This window comes from Bufo gargarizans, chromosome 5 (assembly GCF_014858855.1).
Source record: "Bufo gargarizans isolate SCDJY-AF-19 chromosome 5, ASM1485885v1, whole genome shotgun sequence".
Taxonomy (NCBI): domain Eukaryota; kingdom Metazoa; phylum Chordata; class Amphibia; order Anura; family Bufonidae; genus Bufo; species Bufo gargarizans.
The window spans coordinates 43,127,446-43,149,639 of NC_058084.1; the positions used below are offsets into that span (position 1 = coordinate 43,127,446).

At 41.2% G+C, this 22,194-nt stretch overlaps 1 protein-coding gene across 1 annotated transcript in view; it reads left to right on the plus strand.

Annotated features, from left to right (window-relative positions):
- The window catches only part of CSMD3 (CUB and Sushi multiple domains 3), a 1,090,172-nt gene that overhangs the window by 822,976 nt on the left and 245,002 nt on the right, over positions 1-22,194 (plus strand). Inside the window, exon 40 of the mRNA XM_044293228.1 lies at positions 18,806-18,994. Coding sequence (XP_044149163.1) covers positions 18,806-18,994 — 189 coding nt within the window. The remainder of the gene's footprint in view (positions 1-18,805; positions 18,995-22,194) is intronic.

The window sequence follows — 22,194 nt, forward strand, 5'->3', positions numbered from 1 at the left end:
GCAGAGATAGAAGAGATTCCACTAGAGATAGGAAAATTTCACAAAATTCATTTGGGGAATTTGGGTCTGATTCCAAAATGCCCAAATGGCCCATAAAAGTTGTGTAAGACACTCTAAGGTCTCCTAGGACTATATCCAACCTCTTCCAAGCTCTTTGATTCCAAGAGATCATTAGTCATTTCAAAGGGACAGTGACTTATGGCTATGGACAAACGTATGATAGCCGGTGGTAACAAACAGCCTGTTTAGAATTTTCCAAAAGGATAAAAAATAAAATTTTCCAAAAATTATCTTGTTTTGGTGACAGATGATTTCTTCTCTGACTTTGGATCTGTAAAAAGGTGGTCATTTTTAACAGTTTGTAAAGGACGAATCACAAAAGTTTTGGATCTACAGAAGCTAGAATTTCTGGGGAAATTCAAAACAATTTTGATTAATGTAAACTTTTGAGATTTCCTCATCTCTGGATTCCACTGCCTGTATCCGCACCTGTACAGAAGTAGATACAGCTAGGGACAGCTAAGAAAAGAGTCATATGTATGACAACAGCTAACCCCACTCCACTTAATCTGGATGTTCTTGTGAGTTAGTTGCACGTTAAAGCTTCCAAATTATGTGGGTGTATTTCTTATTTGAATAATAAGTAGGCATAGGTATACATGCCTTCTTCAGACCCCTGAGGAAGCCAGCATTTGCTAAAGATATGCATGGAGCAGGCTAGCCATACATATCTTTCATGGACATTTGATGCAACACAATAGTCATATTCTCTGATATTTGATATTGGATGTGATTTTTTATTGCATTATTAACATATCCAGTATATATGGGTATTTTTAAATTATCTAGCACCTATGGTTGGTCCTTTTGTTGAACTGAAGGTAGTTTTTTTTGTGTAGGGGTAGATTCGGGTCCCTCATAAGGTTTTACATTGTGTACAGTATTTTAACTTTACTTGTGGCTTTAATAATGATTGCTATATTTTTGGATATTGGATGTGCGATTTTGTCCTTTTTGTTTTGCTATATATTATTGTTTCTATGGGCTATTAAGGATACATCTATACATTTATACAGCTATTTTTTAGAACAAATTGTAGTCAATATGGCTATTCACATGGACGTTTTTTAATAGCATGTGAATAGCAGCTGTCAAAAAATAGAACCTGTAGGACCATTTTTAACGACCATTAGGCAGGAGTACATCAGTCTAACGACCATTAAAATGGATACACTAGTGCAAAATAGCCTTTTAAGAGTTAAAAAGGCCCTTTGATAGGTCATTCAGCATCAAGAGAAGAATTGCCTCTGCGGATGCAAATCGATGAGGTTAGTAATTTTTCTTTTTTTTGGCTTAAAAAAAAATCATTATTATAGCTAAAAACCACTATTGTGTACTGGGGGGGAGCACTGAAGGGTGACATTATTACTGCTGGTGACCACAATAGGGGACATTATTACTAGACATGAATGGATTTTTCCAAAATTTGATTTGATTTGAATTTATTTGCCGCGAATCGTGTTAAAAAACTGCTATTTTCTGGCTGCAGAGAGCCTTTATAGTGGTGTAGAACACTGTGCCTTGCAGTAACACGCATAGGGAGTCTGCTGTGGTGGTGAAATAATACTGTGAGTCAGTATGACATGCAGATGACAAGCGTCGCTCTTAGAATCCCTGCACACTTCACTCCAAAAAACGGATCCTGTCTGTTGAGTATCCACCTTCACTCTGTCAGCATTTGGTCAGTAATTCATCAATATTGCTAAAGCCAAAAACAGGAGTGGATCCAAAACAAAGATGACACTTGAATGAAATATTTGCATGTCTTCTGTGTTTTGTACCCACTCCAGCTTTTGGCTACCAAATCATAAGCCATTTCTGATAGGACCATACAGGCCATACAGCTGTTACACAGACAGGATCTGTTGTGCATCTCATTTTTCCTTCCTCCTGACAGATCAGAAGAAGGGTCAAATAAATGGTGATGTCATCCAGACCAAAAAGGCTAAATAGTGACCCAGTCATGAAGTGGGGAATGTGGAAGTAGCATGAGGAGACTACAGAGTGGCCCAATTACAGAGTCTGGAGGTGGCAGAAGCATCAGGAGGAGGCCACAGAGTGGCACATTGACAGTATGAAGGTAGCAGCAGCATCAGGAGGCCACGGAGTGGCACAATTACAGTGTGTGGAGCTAGCGGCAGCATCAGGAGGCCACAGAGTTGCACAATGACAGCGTGGAGGAGGCAGCAGCAGCAGGAGACCAGTGTGGCAAGTTAACATAGTCTGGAGGTGGCAGAGTGGCAAGGTGACATAGTGTGAGGTGATAGCAGCATCAGGAGAACACAGAATGGCAAGTTAACATAGTCTGGAGGTGACAGCAGCATCAGGAGACGACAGAGGGTCCCGGTGACAGAGTGGGGAGGTGGCAGCAGCATGAGGAGACTACAGAGTGACCCGGTGACAGAGTGGGGAGGTGGCAGCAGCATGAGGAAACCAAAGAGTGACTGAGTGGGGAGGTGAATGGCAATACAAGTACCAGCTAAAGATGGTGTGTGAAAGAAGGAGCCCTTGGCATCAGATGTGTGGCATCAGGTTGGTGGCAGCATCAGAAACGTAGCTGAGGCAGGTAGGCAGAATAAACTGGTCTCTTTTGTCAAAGTCTGACTACAAAGATGATCTAGTCTGATGCATCAGGCAGTGTGAGTGGAAATCCTGGCTGGTCCATGCTTGATTCATCTTGACAAAGGTCAGTCTCTCCACATTTTGGTGGACAGGTGAGTTCTTCTTGGGGTAACTATGGCCCTCGCCGCACTAAACACCCGCTCTGATGCCACACTACTGGCCGGACAGGACATCTTTTCTAGTGCAAACTCTGCTAGTTGCAGCCACAAATCCAGTTTGGCTGCCCAGTAGTTCAGCGGATCGTTAATGTGGGGTGGCAGGGTACTGTCCAAGTATGCCACCACCTTCTGGTTCAGGTCTTGCTCCAGGTCTAGTTGCTGCTGCTGGTGAGTAGTTTCTTCACGAGCGGGTGAAAAAAGCTGCTAATTAGTTACTCTAGACTTAAGTTGCTGCTGATGAAGCTGGAACTGCTCCTACCCCCCCCCCCCACCCTGGCACAGCAGCCATGGCAGAGGAATGTGAGCACAGAGGGCCACCTGGTCAGACCTGTGAGAGAATGGACGATGGTGCAGATAGGCAGCAGCCAACTGACTACATAGGATGGCTCCATAGTAGTTCAGTTTGTCCTCCCTCTCCGCAGGTGTAAAATAAGGCCCCTATTTTGGACCGGTAGCAAGGGTCCAACAAGGTGGAGTGCCAGAAGTCACCCCTCTGCCAAATGGTGACAATTCTGCTGTCACTACACAAGCAAGTGAGCATCCATTGGCCATTTGTGCAAGTGACTCGGAGGGACTCCCTGCCTTTATCTCCACTGCATAATGCCATGGTGTGTCTGTGTCCTCTACCTCGTCTTCTTAATAGCCCTGTAGCTCCTCTGGCTGCTCCTCCTCTCCTGTCACCTGTGTGTGTAAAAAACACCCATTTGTCTACACATTGCTTGTGCTCCAATGTCCTCCTCGTCCTTCAGTTTAGCCCCCACAGGGCTCATGTGGCCATGAGATCTAGGCTCCATATCTCTAATCCCCTGACCAGCTAGATTTACCAGCATCTGTTCCAGGACATGAAGCAGTGGAATGACATTGTTCATCCCGTAGTCCTGGCAACTGACAAATAGCGTGGCCTCCTCAAAATGCCTGAGCAATCGGCAGGTGTCACAAATGAGCTGCCACTGGCTGACATCAAAGTTACACAGGGGAGTACTCCTGTCCGCTTGGATCATCAAGAAATTGTTTATGGCCTTTCACTGTTCATACAGTGGGTCCAACATATAAAGGGGGGAATTCCAACGGGTGCAAAGGTCACAAATCAGCCTATGTTGGGGGATGCCGTTCTGCTGATGCAGCTCAAGGAGGGTGTGCTTTACGGTGTACGAGTGGCTGAAGTGCATGCAAAGTTTCCTGTCCATTTTTTGGATGTCTTGCAGATGGGTGGAAAACTTCAGGAACTGCTTGACAACCAGATTGAACACGTGTGCCATTCAGGGCGAATGACTCAGCCCTCCTTGACACAGTGCAGACACCATGTTCTTCCCGTTTTCAGTCACCATGGTTTTGATTTTGAGTTGTCGCAGAGAAAGCCAGAATTTGATTGCTTGATGAAGTACATGGAGCAATTCCTCCCCTGTGTTACTCCGCCTAAGCAAACAAGGTGCAGAACTGCTGGAGGGGCACTGTGAATTGTCCCTATAGTGGAGGCTGAGGACACGGTGGATGATGATGAGGCAAAGGCAGACATTGTCGCAGGACCAACGGCATGACAACGTGGAGGTGGAAGCAGCGTCAGCGAAATCTGCTGCCACCCTGCTGACTCCCAGCCACGCTAGCAAATTGCTGATTCTGCCTCTGCCTTACAGACAAGCTGCCACCCTCTTCTCCCGATGATGATGAAGCACCCTAATTCACCCGGCTCCCAGGTGTAATCAGCTGCATCTTCATCATCGAGTACTGTCTGCACATCACTGATGTCATCCTCAAAGGTCTCTGGGTCAGGAGCCTCACTGCTCGCAACACCAGCTCCCATGCCCATCTCTCCTCATTACTACTTGCCTGCCTAGTGGAGAAAGCAGCGGATGTCTCCTTCACACCTTGGTTGGCCAGTAGCTGCTGACTGTCCTTTAGTAGCTTGTCCTCACTGTACAGTGGGGCTGAGCCCACAGCATACAATACTTCATTGGTTGAGGGAACAGAAAAGGACAGAGGCAGGTTGAGGACAGGTGAGGGCACAGGGCCTGCTACCGGGCCATTCCAACTAAGGGTTGTGTCTGATGAACCCACTAACTCTCGGCCTGGGGGTGTTGGATGTCACTTGGGACAAAGCTAGGTTGCTGGTGAAGACACGACCGATAGATGACACAGAGAGCTCAGGCCTCTCGCTGCGACTACTGCTGCCACACCTCCTTATTCTGCTGTGACCTGTGCCTGTGCCAGAAACATTTAGGTCTCTGCCAATCCCCTCTGCAGGGCCTGGCACTTCTCTGTCTGATATACTGTTAGAGCAAATAAATAAATAAAAAGGATATTAAAAGACCCCAGAAAAGTCTACAATTCTTTCACCACATAAGCCCTATTTTTTTCAATAATACATGCCAAAAAGGGCTGTAATTTTTTCACTTCACCACACAACGGCAAATACTTTTTTTGTGCCACTAATACACACAAAAAAGGGCTTTATAACATATAACTACACCGCCGAACGGCAAATAGGCCCTTATTTTTTTCCACTTACACACGACACAAAAGGCTTTAGAATATATAACTGCACCGTTGAACGGCAAACATATTTTTCTTTTTTCCACTTATACACTCCACAAAAGGCTTTAGAACATATAACTGCACCGCTGAACGGCAAATATACTTTTCTTTTGCCACTAATACATGACAAAAAGGGCTTTATAACTGCACTGCTGAAAGGCAAATAAAAAATTTTGGTGCCACTAATACACACATAAAAAGGGCTGTAATTTTCGCTCTTCACCACACAATGGCTAATAAGCCCTTTTATTCCCACTAATAAAAGCCAAAAAATGCTTCAGAACATATAACTGCACTGCACAATGGCAAATAAGACTTAGAAATAATTCCTTGTAATAAACCCTGTTAATGCCTGTATCAAACAATACTTGCACCCCAATAAGAAGAACGGTATTCTGGAATTACAGAGCAGTATAAAGGCAATTTGGATCCCCAGTCAGTGCAGCAAGGTATAATAGGATTGTTCCTATTACCCAGGCTGTGAACTCCCCTCCTGAACCCTGTTCTACATAAATGCTCTGGAATGATTCCTCCCTATCCTTTCCCTACACCTTGAATAATCTTTCCTGAACTTGTAAATAGTTTTTTTAGCACAATAAAGTATTTCCTACCACTGTCCCTAGCGCCTAGTGACGTCCCTCCCTGCACTAATTTCACTGGAAAATGGCAGAATCCAAAATGGCTGAGGCTATTTATAGGGCTGTGACATCACAGGGCTGGCTGGCTGCTGATTGGCTGCATGAATGGAATTATGGGTGATCCCTCGTTCCCAGAGTTCATTGCTCCATGTCCTAACACGTGTAGCAGCCATTGTAGGATAAAATGGCATTCGTTACCAGGAAGCATGAGGAAATTCGAATTTGGTTCAAATACATTTTTTCCTGAAATTTGGATCACATTCCACTTCGTCAACTTTGATTCGCTCATCTCTAATTATTACTGTTGATGTCCACTGTGGGGGACATTATTACTGCTAGGGGCAACTCTGAGCATTAGGTATACTGCAGGGATTGGGATTTTATTAAAAAAAAAAATTGGATTATGCTATATTAACAGGTAGAATTTGCATACTCTATAGCCGTATGTGGATAGAGGAGCATGTTGTACCCAAAAAGAGTAACTACACTCATGAGGTGAAAGTGCAATTAAGTTTATAAAGAATCCAGTTTCACCAGAGTACAAAATTGAAATTGATGCTTCAGGTGTAGATGCCCTTTATCAGGGTATATGCAGGAATAGGATCAGAGAAGGATCACACTGTTCCCACCCCAGTACCCCACTATTGCATACAGATTGGCAAAGGGCATCCACACACAAAATGTTGCTTCAGCTTTGCACTCTGGTGACACTGGATTCTTAATAAACTTACTTGCATGTTCACCTCCTGAGTGTAGTTCCTTATTCTGGATACACCATGAGTATTCATAATGAACCCTATGTGACTGAGGCTCTCGCATGTGGTCATATGGCTTTGTGCAAACTCATGTACATAGCTGTGCTATGCTCAGAATGGACAATACTGTCACCATTAAGATCACAATACAGTGGTGCACGGAGTGCCCATAGCTCCATAATATGAAGTTCCATGTGTCCAACCCATGCAGGGTTTTGCAGCTCTGTATAAAAAGAATAAGCAAAGCTCAGGCTTCTATTAAGATCTGTTTAGAACAGAATTTTGGACCTAAAACCTAAACCGTGATAAAATCCCATGTATGAGCCCTTGTAATCTATGAGGAATCCTCTTCATGTGAGTGTGCAGAGTGTCATTGAGTACCCTGCTTCACTACACATGGCACCAATGTGAGATTTCAGCAAGGCTGCTGATGACATTCCTTGGCCTCAGGAATGTCAATCAAGAAGGAGGGCTTAGATTTGGGTTTAGACAGCTTGAATTGCCTTCTCATTGTCTCCACTGCTGAGGAATAAATCATTACCCACAAAAGTTTATATCAATTTGCTCTGTTCCTTCCTCTCTAGAAGATTTTCCATGCAGATTAGACATGTTGCGCATGTGAGGTGCCCGCTAAAGCATGTTTTCCCTTTAATTATACAAAAAATGTTGCAAAAGGTATCAGTAACTTTAGAAGAAACCATATCTAATGTTCTCCAGGAGATAGTTTGGGATTAGAGGACAGTGACTGAGATAACACGAAAGAAACATGCTCTAGTATTTGCACAAAGTAATTTATTTGGCAGAATGAAATCATTAATTACTGACAAAACTAATTTAATTCTATAATTGGAAGAATTGCAAACTTTCTGCATTTCTGAAAGAGTGGTTTTCATCAAAACATCTCACTAATATATCAAGAAATCTAGAGAAAAGGTTTAATTGTGCTGAAAGAAAAAAGTTAATTCTGTCATTTAAAATATTCTCTGTGAGAAGACCTAAGAAGTGAAAGTTTGATGTATCGGCCATACTCCTCAAATGGACATTAAGGAGTGTGAACTTATTTGTATTCTAGGATTCTACTTGCTTAATGGTATTAGGAAGCTTTTATAGTAACAGCTTTAAACTCATTTATAAAAATGTGATCTTTTATTGACATTTGAAACTATAAGTCTTCTGAAATATAAGCCTTTCCAAAAACATATCTTTGGCACATATTCCCCCCAAAAATGCTCAGGCACATATAATAAAGCCCATATCCATAGTTTATAAATCCAGTATTGGGATGTTATCCCTGTCCATAAGCCCTACAAGAGCAAGTTAACATTCTACAAGAGAATCCTTGATTTCTGCCAGACCCTTCATGGGCATTCCTACAATGGACATTTATTTTGGGAAGACATGTTCGGGAAGACTGTTGGGTGCACCACTAATCACAAGAATAGAGGCCATAAGTAAAGTTGAGCGATTCAATTTTAAACTAATCAAATTCAACATTAATTTTCCCAAAATTTGGGTCAAATCTTAATCTAACTTTTTAGTGTTTCGATAAGGGTAACATAGTAACATAGTACATAAGGCCGAAAAAAGACTTTTGTCTATAAAAAATTCCTTCCCGACTCCAATGAGGCAATACAGAATAACTCCCTGGATCAACGACCCCTCTCTAGTAGCTATAGCCTGTAATATTATTATGATCCAGAAATACATCCAGGCCCCTCTTCAATTCCTTTATTGTACTCACCATCACCACCTCCTCAGGCAGAGAGCTCCATAGTCTCACTGTTCTTACCGTAAAGAATCCTTTCCTATGTTTATGTACAAACCTTCTTTCCTCCAGATGCAGAGGATGTCCCCTTGTCACAGTCACTGTCCTGGGGATAAATAGATGATGGGATAGATCTCTGTACTGTCCCCTGATATATTTATACATATAAATTAGATCTCCCCTCAGTTGTCTTTTTTCTAAAGTGAATAACCCTAATTTTAATAATTTTTCAGGGTACTGTAGTTGCCCCATTCCAGTTATTACTTTAGTTGCCCTCCTCTGGACCCTCTGCAGCTCTGTTACGTCTGCCTTGTTTACAGGAGCCCAGAACTGTACACAGTACTCCATGTGTGGTCTGACCATTGATTTGTAAAGTGGTAGGACTATGTTCTCATCATGGCATCTATGCCCCTTTTGATGCAACCCATTATCTTATTGGCCTTGGCAGCAGCTGCCTGACACGGGTTTTTGCAGCTTAGTTTGCTGTTAATTAAAATTCCTACATCCTTTTCCATGTCGGTGTTACCGAGTGTTTTACCATTTAGTATGTACAGGTGACTTGCATTATTCCTTCCCATGTGCATAACCATACATTTGTCAGTGTTAAACCTCATCTGCCCCTTATCTGCCCAAGCCTCCAATCTATCCAGATCCCTCTGCAGTAGTATACTGTCCTCTTCAGTGTAAATTACTTTACACAGTTTAGTGTCATCTGTGAAAATTGATACTTTACTATGCAAGCCTTCTACAAGATCATTATTAAAGATATTGAAGAGAATAGGGCCCAATACTGACCCCTGAGGTACCCCACTAGTGACAGTGACCCAATCTGAGTGTGTACCGTTAATAACCACCCTTTGTTTTCTATCACTCAGCCAGTTACTTACCACATACAGACATTTTCTCCCAGTCCGAGCATTCTCATTTTATATACTGCAATAGAGCAAGGACGCTAGTACGGTGGCCAACTATGCAGTGGGTCAGGATAGATGTATATAAGTCTATGGTTTGTTTGTGACGCCAATTGCAATGTGTGCAGGGTACTGTTGCAGGGCCCTTTAAGATGTAATAACTCACGTACCAGGTAAGGAATGCCAGAGGGGGATAATGTCTCTGTGTAGTAGGTATGGTGTCAACAGTGTCTCCTACCTTGGTACAGCTGGACTCTTGGATCCTGGCTCAGTTGTAATAAAATGAGAGCTGCTTATAGGAGTAATTGAGGAACTTTGGTAGCAGTAAATGAGATCCAGACTTGTAATATAATCCAATTTGTCTTTACTTAAAACAGCATAAATCCATACGAGTTACAGCAATAGTCTTAGGTCCCAGCAGGTATTGGCAATGTATGGCAGGGATCAGTATCTCTTCTGCAGCTATACTATGTGCCTGGAGAATCTGGCAGGTATTTATCTTCTGCTCTGTCTATCTTCTGCTTGGTATGAGACTGACTAGCTGAGGAGGAATTTGGCTTCTCCTGGAATCTGGATATGTTACTCACAGTACTGCTCGCAGAGGATGGATCTTCCTGGAGATCTACAGTTCTGGAGGTGCTGCTTGCTGGTCCACAGTCAAGGCTGAAGGGCATGGACTGGGAAGAGTGATCTTTGGCCTCAGCCGAGGCTTGATCCTGTCTTGGGATCCCTGTTTCTGGGAGCTCCTACTAACACAGCCTACCCCAAGCAGGGGTGGCTGGTACACTAACTAGAACTTCCTTCTCCATCCCATGAGACAGGACATGGGACCAGCCCACTTCTGCTCACAGAGGTGGGACTAAAACTGGAATGAACTATTCCAGTCTAGCTATAATAAACTGGCTATGGACCTGATCACACATTGCTGCCACCTGCTGGTGTACAGGGAAATTACAGCATAATATATGAAACAGGCCTAGAAATAAATTAAATGACATTAATGACAATATAATTATATAGACGGACAATAAAATTGCACTTAACACATTGTAGCAGGGAATAATAGTTTGGTAACATAACTCTGGGATGTTACAATACTAACCTTTTGTGTGGTACAGTGTCAAATGCTTTGGAGAAGTCCAGATATACGACATCCATTGATGCGCTGAGTCAAGTCTAGAACTTACCTCCTCATAGAAACTGATTAAATTAGTTTGGCATTACCAATCCCTCATGAAGCCATGCTGATATGGCGTTATTTGCTTATTTCCGTTGAGATGCCCTAAGATAGCATCTCTCAGAAAACCTTTGAACAGTTTACCCACACAGAGGTTAAACTTACCAGCCTACAGTTTCCAGGCTATGTTTTTGGACCCTTTTTAAATATTGTCACCACATTTGCCATGCGCCAATCCTGTGGGACATTCCCTGTCAGTATAGAGTCCGCAAATTTTAGAAATAAGGGTCTGGCTATAACATTACTTAATTCCCTTAGGATACGGGAGTGTATGCTATCCGGTCCTGGTGATTTGTCTATTTTAATCCTTTTAAAGGGAACCTGTCACCAGTTTTATGGTGTCCTAACTAAGGGCAACATAAGTAAGTGACTGATTCTCTTAGCAAAATGCTGGGTCACTTTCTTTAATTGACCCAGTCAATCTGCCAACATCTTGTATTGAAAAGCTCCAGCTGATAATGATGAGTCATGAATATTTATGAGCTTTTGACTCTCCCTACCCACCTGCTGCTGAATGACAGTTTTTTTCCATATGAATCAGTAGCAGGTGGGCAGGGGAGTGGCTATAGCTCTGAATTAAATATACGCTGGACTAAATTACATCACACTGGACTCAAATCAGCTCATTAGCATGCTGCATGAGGCATCTTTGTGTGTATATTATGAGGTAACCATCTGTCACACCAGTAAGTGAATATATCTAAGGTACTTTTTAGTAGTTAATGATTGTATATAATTAGGTAGATTATAATCAAATATCCACATGCCAGGTTCCCTTTAAGTCGCTGATGTACTTCTTTCTGGGTCAGACAGGACACTTTTAATGGGGAGTTTATTTTTACATTCTGCATGTCATCTGACTGTTATTTTCCTCAGTGAATACATTGGAGAAAAAAATATTTAACAGCTTTGCTTTCTCCTCGTCGCTCTCTACGACTCCCGCCTCATTACTCTTTAAAGGGCCGACACCTTCAGATTAATTACTTTTTAAAATTTATATAATTGAAGAACATTTTAGGGTTAGTTTTAATCTCTTTGGCAATTAATCTCTCGGTCTCTAGTTTGGCCGCTTTTATTAGTTTTTTACATGTTTTTTTTTCCCTTATAGTTTTTCAGTGCTTCGGTGCTACCCTCCTGTTTTAGTGATTTATATCCTTTATTTTTGTCATTTATTGCATTCTTTACAGTTCTGTTTATCCACATTGGTTTCTTTTTTCTCCTGAACCTTTTATTGCCATATGGTATGTACCTCTCACAGTGAGATTTTAGGATTCTTTTAAAGATATCCCATTTTGTGTTTGTATTTTTATTTTTGAGGACTTTTCCCCAGTTAGTTAGGCCTATGGCCTCTCTTAGTTAATTAAATTTAGCTTTTTTGAAGTTTGGTATTTTTGTTCCTCCCTGTAGAAACGCTCTTTTGAATGATAATTGGAAGGTTATTACTTTATGGTCACTATTTCCCAGGTGTCCCCCAACCTGCATGCCTGTTATTTTGTCAGGCCTATTGGTTAATACTAAGGGTAAATCTCTCAAAGTGGCTGTAACCATTTTTCAGTTGACAAGACAGGAACGATGAATAAGGAGGATTATATGAACCCTCTAAGTATGTGTGTGTGTGTGTGTGTGTACACACCATGGCTTAAATGTTTGAGACCTATTTTTTTTAAACATAAAAAAATTCTTCAGTGCAGTTTGTTTTTGAAGAGGTTCTTTGTTACCACCAGCAGCCATATGTTTACCTAAAGCCAAATATGTCTGATGCCAGTGTGAGCCAGCAAAATTAGGAGGAGTTTAGTCTGGATAATTTATATCTATACAGTGAGCGTTGACATTTAGTTGGAAGGAATCTCCAAGTTACTAACAGTACAAAATACATTTGGTAACTGCACCAGCTATAGTGCCAGCCATAGTACATACATCAGAATAGCTAATCTGCCAAGGCCTTCCTTCACTGTATGCTTGTGTAGAATTAAAATTCAGCAACTTTGGAAGGCTAGGTAGCATGTGGATGTATGCTAAAGATCAAACTACATATGTATTATATACTCATGCTTGTCCTGATATTCATGGATATAGTGTATACAGAATGTATGTACCAAGTGTGGCCTCCATCACATCTCTGCAGAGGTTTTTACCCAGCTTTCGCATACTGCTGAAATTCCAAATTTGCCTAGAGTATATAGATAATAAAGGCAAACTTGACATTCAGGCACCAGGGAAAGCTGAGTAGCACTTTCTGTGGTATCAGTGGCCTGGTCCTGTCTAGTGTCACTCTATACATACAGGGGTAGATTTTGTAAGAAGTCGCTGAAGTTTTGCAGCTTCCAGCTCTTTCACAGTGCGCTGAATGTAGTATTAAGCCCCACCTCCTTCCCCAACTTCCTGTCTGTGAGCTCATTCTTGTACACATGTAAATGTTTTATCTATGAGAAGAACACTCTGCAGTTATTGTACTTAAGTATTTGTCTCCGCTGATGTATGCAGAACACTGTTGAACATTATGGTTGTGTTTTTCTTGGAGGTAGAGTGGAGTGTTTGGTAGGGGTGGTCCTTTAGGAAAGTAAATGTTATAATGCTGACATGTTGATCATTTCTTCATAGCCAGTGGCCGAGAAAGGGAGAGATAGCAGTCTCAGGCATAGAAGGTTAAAGAACAGAGATACTACTGTTCAGGGTAGCCTCCATTCTGCACCTGGTGCTGGTGGGTGAAGCTTGAGGGGTCTTCTCTGGGAGCTCTCAGTTCTGCCGGGGGCCCTATCTATGGCTGTCACACTGTCCAGGAGCCAGCAGGGCAGACAGGAAGAAATGATGGGCTTGGTCTGAAACGGATTGGTCATTTCTATTGAGACAAAAGGAGAGTTCATTTCAGTTTCTATAAGAGGGCAGCTGAGGAGAGCGACTGAGAAGACCGGCTCTGGAGATGTTAATGATTATTAAAATTAGCAGCAGAAGAAAATAAAATTACCTAAAAAAGGAAATACCAGTGAATGGGAGAAGTCAGAGAAGGCAATAAGACACATTCAGCAGTATATTACCTCTACAGCAAAGTCTATGAAAATCATATCAGTTCTGCTCTTTATAACCAAATCTAACTAAAAGTTCCTAGTAGCTCTGTTTAAATAAAGATGGCAGGTAGATATATTTCCTTACATTTATGTACATTCAGAACTGGTCTCCAGCAAAAGATGGAGAGACGGGGAGAAAGCAGACACTTCTCTGACTGCAAGATATCTATTTAATTGCTTCCTGCAGGATCTTTCCAGATGGCCATGGAATAAATAAGTAACTAAAAGCCAAACTTATCTGAGCAAGTTATGCTTCTTTGTTTTCCACAGTCTGGTGTCACTTTAAAAATATTACTGCTGGCTTGTCCTTAAAGAGCCTGAAATGAGTTGTATATAATCCTAGGAGACCCTTAAACGTCACACACGACTTTTCAGAGCCATTGGTACAATTTATTCGGAGCCAATTCAAGCGGCCTGACAGATTCTGCTGAATGAAATCTGAATCAAATTTTGTGAATTTTTCTTATCATTCATTATAAGTTGCCTGTTCATATTAGGAGGAGTTTAAATGATGTGCTAAGCTGATTCCATCAGCTTCCATCAGTTCCATATACATTGAGGGACTGGCAAGGGGCATATTTGTTTGATGCTTTCTGTACAGCAATGCCACTTCTTGTAGACCATGCCTTCTTGTAGACCGCTTTCAAAAATTGATGAGTAATGTCAAATGTCAAACTTTTTACTCAATTTCACAATTTGCATCTTTTCTGGTTCAATTTCTGCCAACAACTTGCGTAATCTGCTTAAAACGCATTGGCCTTTGACTCTGTATTTAGGCTACTTTCACACTAGCATTTTCATTTCCATTTGTGAGATCCGTTCAGGGCTCTCACAAGCGGTCCAAAACGGATCCGTTTTGCTCTTAATGCATTCTGAATGGAAAAGGATCCGTTCAGAATGCATCAGTTTGGCTCCATTCTGCCTCCATTCCACTTTGGAGGCAGACACCAAAAACCAACGTTTTGGTGTCCGTCTGACGAAACTGAGCCAAACGGATCCGTCCTGACACACAATGTATATAAGTCAATGGGGTTGGATCCGTTTTCACTGACACAATATGGCACAATAGAAAACTGATCCGTCCCCTATTGACTTTCAATGGTGTTCAAGACCGTTTTACTATGTTACAGATAATACAAACGGATCTGCACCAAATGCGTTTGTGAAAGTAGCCTAAGTTATATAGATAACAGAATAATGGAGGCGGTAAAGACATCTCCTTTTTTAATACTCCATTGAAAATCTGTGGCAATTACAATCCTGGTTGACTCTATAGTCTAAAATATTGACAGTTCAGAGACTGACTAAGAGTGCACGCGAAGCACTTGTCTCATGGGTGGTGGGAAGGAGTAAGAAACTTTATTTTTGAGCAACTTTATACATCTGCAGCTTAAGACAATAGTGTTCTTAATTATGTTTTGCTATTATAAACTGGAAGATAATGTTTTAATGTATTAATATGCAAATTGTGTCTTTGGTAAAACATCCCTGATATTCAAGCTGTGAAATTTTTATGCAAATATCTAGACGTCATGGTGCGCTCCAGCTTAGATATTTTGTGCATTAACACTTCATGCCTGAGGAGGCATGCATATAAGAAGTCAAGCTAGTAATACAAGAACGAGTCTATAAACCATGCTTAGATTTCTAAGTAAATATCAGCCTGTGAGCCTTGATGTAAGTGCTTACGATTAAAAGACGCTATGTGAGAAATCAATTATTTCCATGAGAGAGGAAATATTAAGAGCATATCTGTATTCTTGAACCTCTACTAAAAATCTCCAGAGATTTCTAATTGCCTCGTGGTAGGCCCCCAGTGTCTCACCAGTGACCTCCAGGACCCATCAGAAAAGAGGAGCTGTGGAATATCAGAAAAATACATCTACATCATTGTTTGCACAGGCACTGTCACTGGTTCTGCAGATCATCCTGTCACCAAATTGTCTCATGAGCAACAAAAGATAGACACTGAGCAATAGGAGTTGTTGCCAGTAAAGTTCTTTATTCCCAAAACATGGACAGGTCACACATATTAGATAAAGTTGCAAGAAAAAGTATGTGAACCCTTTGGAATGATATGGATTTCTGCACAAATTGGTCATAAAATGTGTCACAACAATAGACAATCACAGTCTGCTTAAACTAATAACACACAAAGAATTAAATGTTACCATGTTTTTATTGAACACACCATGTAAACATTCACAGTGTAGGTAGAAAAAATATGTGAACCCTTGGATTTAATAACTGGTTGAACCTCCTTTGGCAGCAATAACTTTAACCAAACGTTTCCTGTAGTTGCAGATCAGACGTGCACAACGGTCAGGAGTAATTCTTGACCATTCCTCTTTACAGAACTGAAACAGTTCTGTTAAGAGGAATGGTCAAGAATTACTCCTGACCGTTGTGCACGTGTGCAAGCAATATTCTTGGGATGTCTGGTGTGAATCGATTTCTTGAGGTTATGCCACGGCATCTCAATTGAGTTGAGGTCAGGACTCTGAGTGGGCCACTCCAGAAGGCGTATTTTCTTCTGTTTAAGCCATTCTGTTGTTGATTTACTTCTATGCTTTGTGTTGTTGTCCTGTTGCAACACCCATCTTCTGTTGAGCTTCAGCTGGTGGACAGATGGCCTTAAGTTCTCCTGCAAAATGTCTTGATAAACTTGGGAATTCATTTTTCCTTCGATGATAGCAATCTGTCCATGCCCTGACGCAGCAAAGCAGCCCCCATGATGCCCCCACCACCATACTTCACAGTTAGGATGAGGTTAGGATGTTGGTGCGCTGTGCCTCTTTTTCTCCACACATAGTGTTGTGTGTTTCTTCCAAACAACTTAACTTTGGTTTCATCTGTCGAACATCCAGGTGCTCTTGTGCAAACTGTAAACGGGCAGCAATGTTTTTTTTGGACAGCAGTGGCTTCCTCTGTGGTATCCTCCCATGAAATCCATTCTTGTTTAGTGTTTTACGTATCGTAGATTCGCTAACAGGGATGTTAGCATATGCCAGAGACTTTTGTAAGTCTTTAGCTGACACTCTAGGATTCTTCTTCACCTCATTGAGCAGTCTGCGCTGTGCTCTTGCAGTTATCTTTACAGGATGGCCACTCCTAGGGAGAGTAGCAGCAGTGCTGAACTTCCTCCATTTATAGACAATTTGTCTTACCGTGGACTGATGAACAGCAAGGCTTTTGGAGATACTTTTATAACCCTTTCCAGCTTTATGCAAGTCAACAATTCTTAATCATAGGTCTTCTGAGAGCTCTTTTGTGCGAGGCATCATTCACATCAGGCAATGCTTCTTGTGAAAAGCAAACCCAGAACTGGTATGTTTTTTATAGGGCAGGGCAGCTGTAACCAACACCTCCAATCTCATCTCATTGATTGGACTCCAGTTGGATGACACCTTACTCCAATTAGCTCTTGGATATGTCATTAGTCTAGGGGTTCACATACTTTTTCCACCTGCACTGTGAATGTTTACATGGTGTGTTCAATAAAAACATGGTAACATTTAATTATTTGTGTGTTATTAGTTTAAGCAGACTGTGATTGTCTATTGTTGTGACTTAGATGACGATCAGATCACATTTTATGACCAATTTGTGCAGAAATCCATATCATTCCAAAGGGTTCACATACTTTTTATTGCAACTGTATACAGGAACATGCTGGAGATGCCTATTCCCAGTATCAATGACAAATCCAGGAGGAGAGAACGCCACAGCTTGTTCTCACAACCTCCAATAACTCAGTACTACACCCAGTCACAGATATATCCAAAAACATTCACACCCCCACCCCTGTCTGTACTGTCACTAGTAGGGGCAATGGGTTTACTATCCCTTCAGAGAGGAATGCTTTGAAGAAGGGCCAAACCACTGAGACCCCTGTAAAACTGTAGAGTTCCCAAACCTAACATTTCCTGAGGGTTACAGAGCTCGTCAAATGTGACGATGATCAATGCACACCTATTATAGCAAACATTAATGTAATAAGAAGTAATACAGGGAGCACATTTATCAGGTGTTTACAAAGTGAGAACACAGTCCTCTGTGACACATCCCATTCATTGAATGGGACAAAGCATCATTTACACCCCCATAATTAACGTGATCTGTGTAATTATACTAGGTCATCAACTTAAAAATGTTGGAAAACCTCTTTAATTTTCATAACTAGTGATGAGCGAAGTATTCAAAAAATTATATTCTGCTGCTTCGCCGAATTTTACAAAAAAATAGCTTTGTGACGAACCCCTTATTGTCACAAAGTGCATTTCTTTGTAAGTAAAGGGTGCAATGACAGCGAGTGGTGATTGCACCACCCACCATCTTTGTACCACTCAGATGACGCGTTGACAGCTGATCGCGGCATCTCATCCTCATACATTGAGCATGAAGAGCCAGCCACAGCCATCTTGATTGAAGATCTAGTGTGAAATCTTGCTCCGCCCTTGATGACATCCTACGTCACCGCGCACTGGGATTTCATGTGAGATCTTCAATCAAGATGGCGGCGGCCGGCTCTTTACACTCAAACAAATTAGGTAAATATGATTTCTTTTTTTTTACAGCCATTCAGGGAAAATCGATTCCCTACCATGAAGCACGAGGACATTCGGCTTTGCAGCTAATCAAATTTTTCCTAAAATTCGGATCTAATTCCACTTTGTAGAGTTTAATTCGCTCAACAATATTCATAACCCATATCAGTGTTTCATGGAATTCTAAGTCATGTGAGGATGTGTTAAAAACTCTTAGCTTTCTTCTTATTGTTTGTAAATGTCTTGCAGTTTCTTTTAGAATTGTAACACCAAAGTCATTCTAATTGTATTGTTAATTTGTATTGCTATTTTTTTACTATTTTTATATTTTTTTATGTAGTAGTATGTTGTAACAGCAACACTGACATCTTCAGTCTATAGAAGGCAATACATTTCATGAACTGCAAAATTCCCAACGGAACCATTATTTTCTGTTTGGAGCATGAGAACAATTTACAAAATGAGCACAGATCTTACACGTTTTCTTTACCAGTGTGTCTTTTTCCTTTTCCTAGCATATCAGCTCCAGAGCTGTCCTGACCCTCGGCCATTTCGTAATGGATTTGTAATTGGGAATGATTTCACTGTGGGACACACTATATCTTTTGAGTGTTACCCTGGTTATTCTTTGATCGGAGAATCTGCCCTCACATGTCTCCATGGAGTGAGCCGTAACTGGAATCATCCAATACCTCGCTGTGATGGTATAGTATTTTACTATTTATGATAAATTTTCACTATTTTATTAATAACCAAGAAGCAGAAAGATGATGCAATTATAGGCAGCCATCGTTCTTCTCACAAACCCATCTACTAACTATGCCTATGGTTACTGACTGCAGCAGGAGCCTCCTGCCACTGCTCTATCTTCAATAGGAGAACACAAGCACAGAAATGCAGACGTCTAAAGGAGACACTTTGCCCTAGAAGTAAATATGGCAATCTTTACTAGTTTTCACAAGTTTGCTAGATATTTATTGTTAGCTTTCATGTTTCACCACGTTATATGACTAACACTGATTTTAGACAGCTGAAATACTGGTGCTTTTTTGCTCCTGTATTATGGAAACAACACATCGATCTCCCACATTCTTTCAGAACCAGAGTTGGAGCACCATCAATTTCTATGGTGCTCTAACTCTGGTTATGATGAACAGCACAATGTCTGGTTGTTGTATCCATAATACAGATGCAATAAAGCACCTTTATAACAGCTGTATGAAAGCAGCCTAAGTGTATGTTATTACTCCCAAAAAGTTCACCATTCCTGACTTAATCCTCATTCACATGTCCGTGCTTAAATCCGTAAAAAGGTGGTCAGAGATGCCTCCGTAAAGATGTCCGTGACGGATCTGAGTTAAGTCTGCTTTTTGCAGTCTGTGTGTTATCCATGTTTCACTGACACTGAATAGCTGAAAAATAATTTTCAAAGCATCTCTTCTTAATGACCCGTGAATAACGAATGGCATCCGTTTTGTATCCGTGGTTTTCATGAATCCATAGACTATATTTGGCGTGATGGATCCGTGAACACAAACATAATAGAGCATGCATCCGTGCTAAAATAACAGACCTACGGAACATGCTAAAAAACTGATTTGTGAATACACACATTAAATTAATAGGGACGTGTGTTGTCCTAGAAGAACATGTACAGCTGTGAAACACTGATGTGTGAATGAGGCTTTATTTAAGTTTTTTATGGTGCCTTACCAGTTTTTAAAGTGTGTCTGGTTATCCAAAACTCGTAAGTTATAATGAGCAAATCTCTAGAAATCTGATTGATAAAATCAACCCTAACCGAAAGTTCTTCAATTTCCATATATGAACTCTTGTGCACAATTGTATTTTTTGTTTACATGTAATCCTCACTTTTTGCTGATCAGATATAGACCCATTCTCTTCTGTGGGGCTGCAAAAGATGCAGAGAACACCCCATGTGCATCCGCATATCTGTTCTGCGACTCCACAAAAACTTGTCTTATTCTTGTCCATATTGTGGACTAGTATAGGCATTTCTACAATGGTGAGCGAGAGAGAGATAACTGAAGTAACTAGATAATATTTCCCAAACAGGGAATTTTTGGCCCATGAGTTCCTATGATTACAGCAGCCTCTACACTGAATTGAGCAGTATATAAGAGAACATGGAAAATATAATGTAAAATACCACAATAGAAACAGAGACCAGTGACTGGGTTGTAGCTTCATTGTAGTAATGTCACGGATCGTGTTGCAGAAAACTAGAAGACACAAATGAAGATCCGACTGACTTGAACAAAAACTAAGGAACATGAGGGTGAGCCCTGTAACAGCCCTAGTACCCTCCCTTACTGCCCATGCAAAAATCTCTATGATAGATAATTGCATGCCCTCGTGCCTCGACTGTATGACACCTGAACACCCTATAATAGTGAGGGGACACGACCACCGGCTCCCTACACTTAATACGGAGGGAGTCAGGGTCACCTAGGAACAAGCCAACAGGAATACACAAACAAAGGAACAGACTTATCTGTGGATGCAGCAGTATCAGCTTCTAGCATGAGCACAATCCAGGAAGTTGTATAAACCGCAAAGTGAGGCAGTATGGGAGGAGATATATAAGGAGGCAATCACTGCTAATAGATGACAGCTGGGAGAGGGAGGAGAGATGTCAAAGCGAAAGCAAAACAAAAGAAGATCATGCAGGAGATACTGAAGAACGTCTATCAGAACTTCTCAAAGATCTTGCGGTGACAAGTACAGTATGTAACTTTATTTTTGAAAATTAAGGAGAGTTTTGCTGCTCAAACACTTTATTTATATAGCACCAACATATTCTGCAGTGCTTTACAGTTTAGTGGTTCATGTACAGTCATAAATAACATAAAAACAGACAAGTCAAATATTAGAACAAGAGGAATGAGGGCTCTGCTCGCAAAAGCTAAAGTAAAAATGCTTGTTTTGTACAATGGTCCAGGCATCTTGGGAAAAAAGAGGAGTATATAAAAAGCTGCATGAGCTAGTCACCAGTGGATATCTGTAGTGCTTCTGGGTGCATGGGTGCATGGGTGCAGTGGAGAGTAGTGATGGCCTTGCAGTTCGCCCGGCTGTCGGTTCGCGGCAAACTTTGCTCGTTCGCGATTCGCCGAACATGCAAACATATGGCGATATTTGAGCCCGCCATATTCTTTTACATTGTGAAGAACTTTGACCCATGACACATCCATCAGGTAGTACAGGACAGCCAATTGAATAGTTTCAGCAACTGGACATAACCCTTACCTTATAAATAGACCCGATCTGGCCGCCATTTTACATTCAGTCTTTTGTCAGTGTAGGGAAAGGTTGCTGTGTGGAGCAGGGACAGGCTGTTAGGGACAAAAACTCTATCAAATAGGTCCACAAAAGTCTGTTTAAGGACTGGTATAGGTGTACTATTGATAGGTGTGCAGTACAGAGGGGTGTAATACACTTATAATATACTTTCTAACATAGAAAGCATATTATAGTGAATTTGTATTGTGCAGCAGTGGTGAGCGGTTCTGCAGCGATACTGCAGCTACACAGAGTGACAAACGCAATTAGAAAAAAATAATTATAACTCATGTGATATACCAGTCACCCCCCAAAAAACTGATAGAAGTGGGGTGTTATATACCAATAATATACTTTCTTTATAGTGCATTTGGGTACTGCAGCATTTGTTTGCGGTTTTGCTGCGTTCCCTCTGCTACACACAGTGACAAACGGTATTGAAAAAAAATAATTATAACTGGTGTGCGCATGTGCGTACGCAAAAATATTTCCAATATTTTGCATTTAAAAAAAATAATGAATGGAGATCGCAAATTTTAATAATACATCTGGTATGTCACTGTCCATGTTGTGGGACTATTTGTGCACTTCTAGCAAATATTCC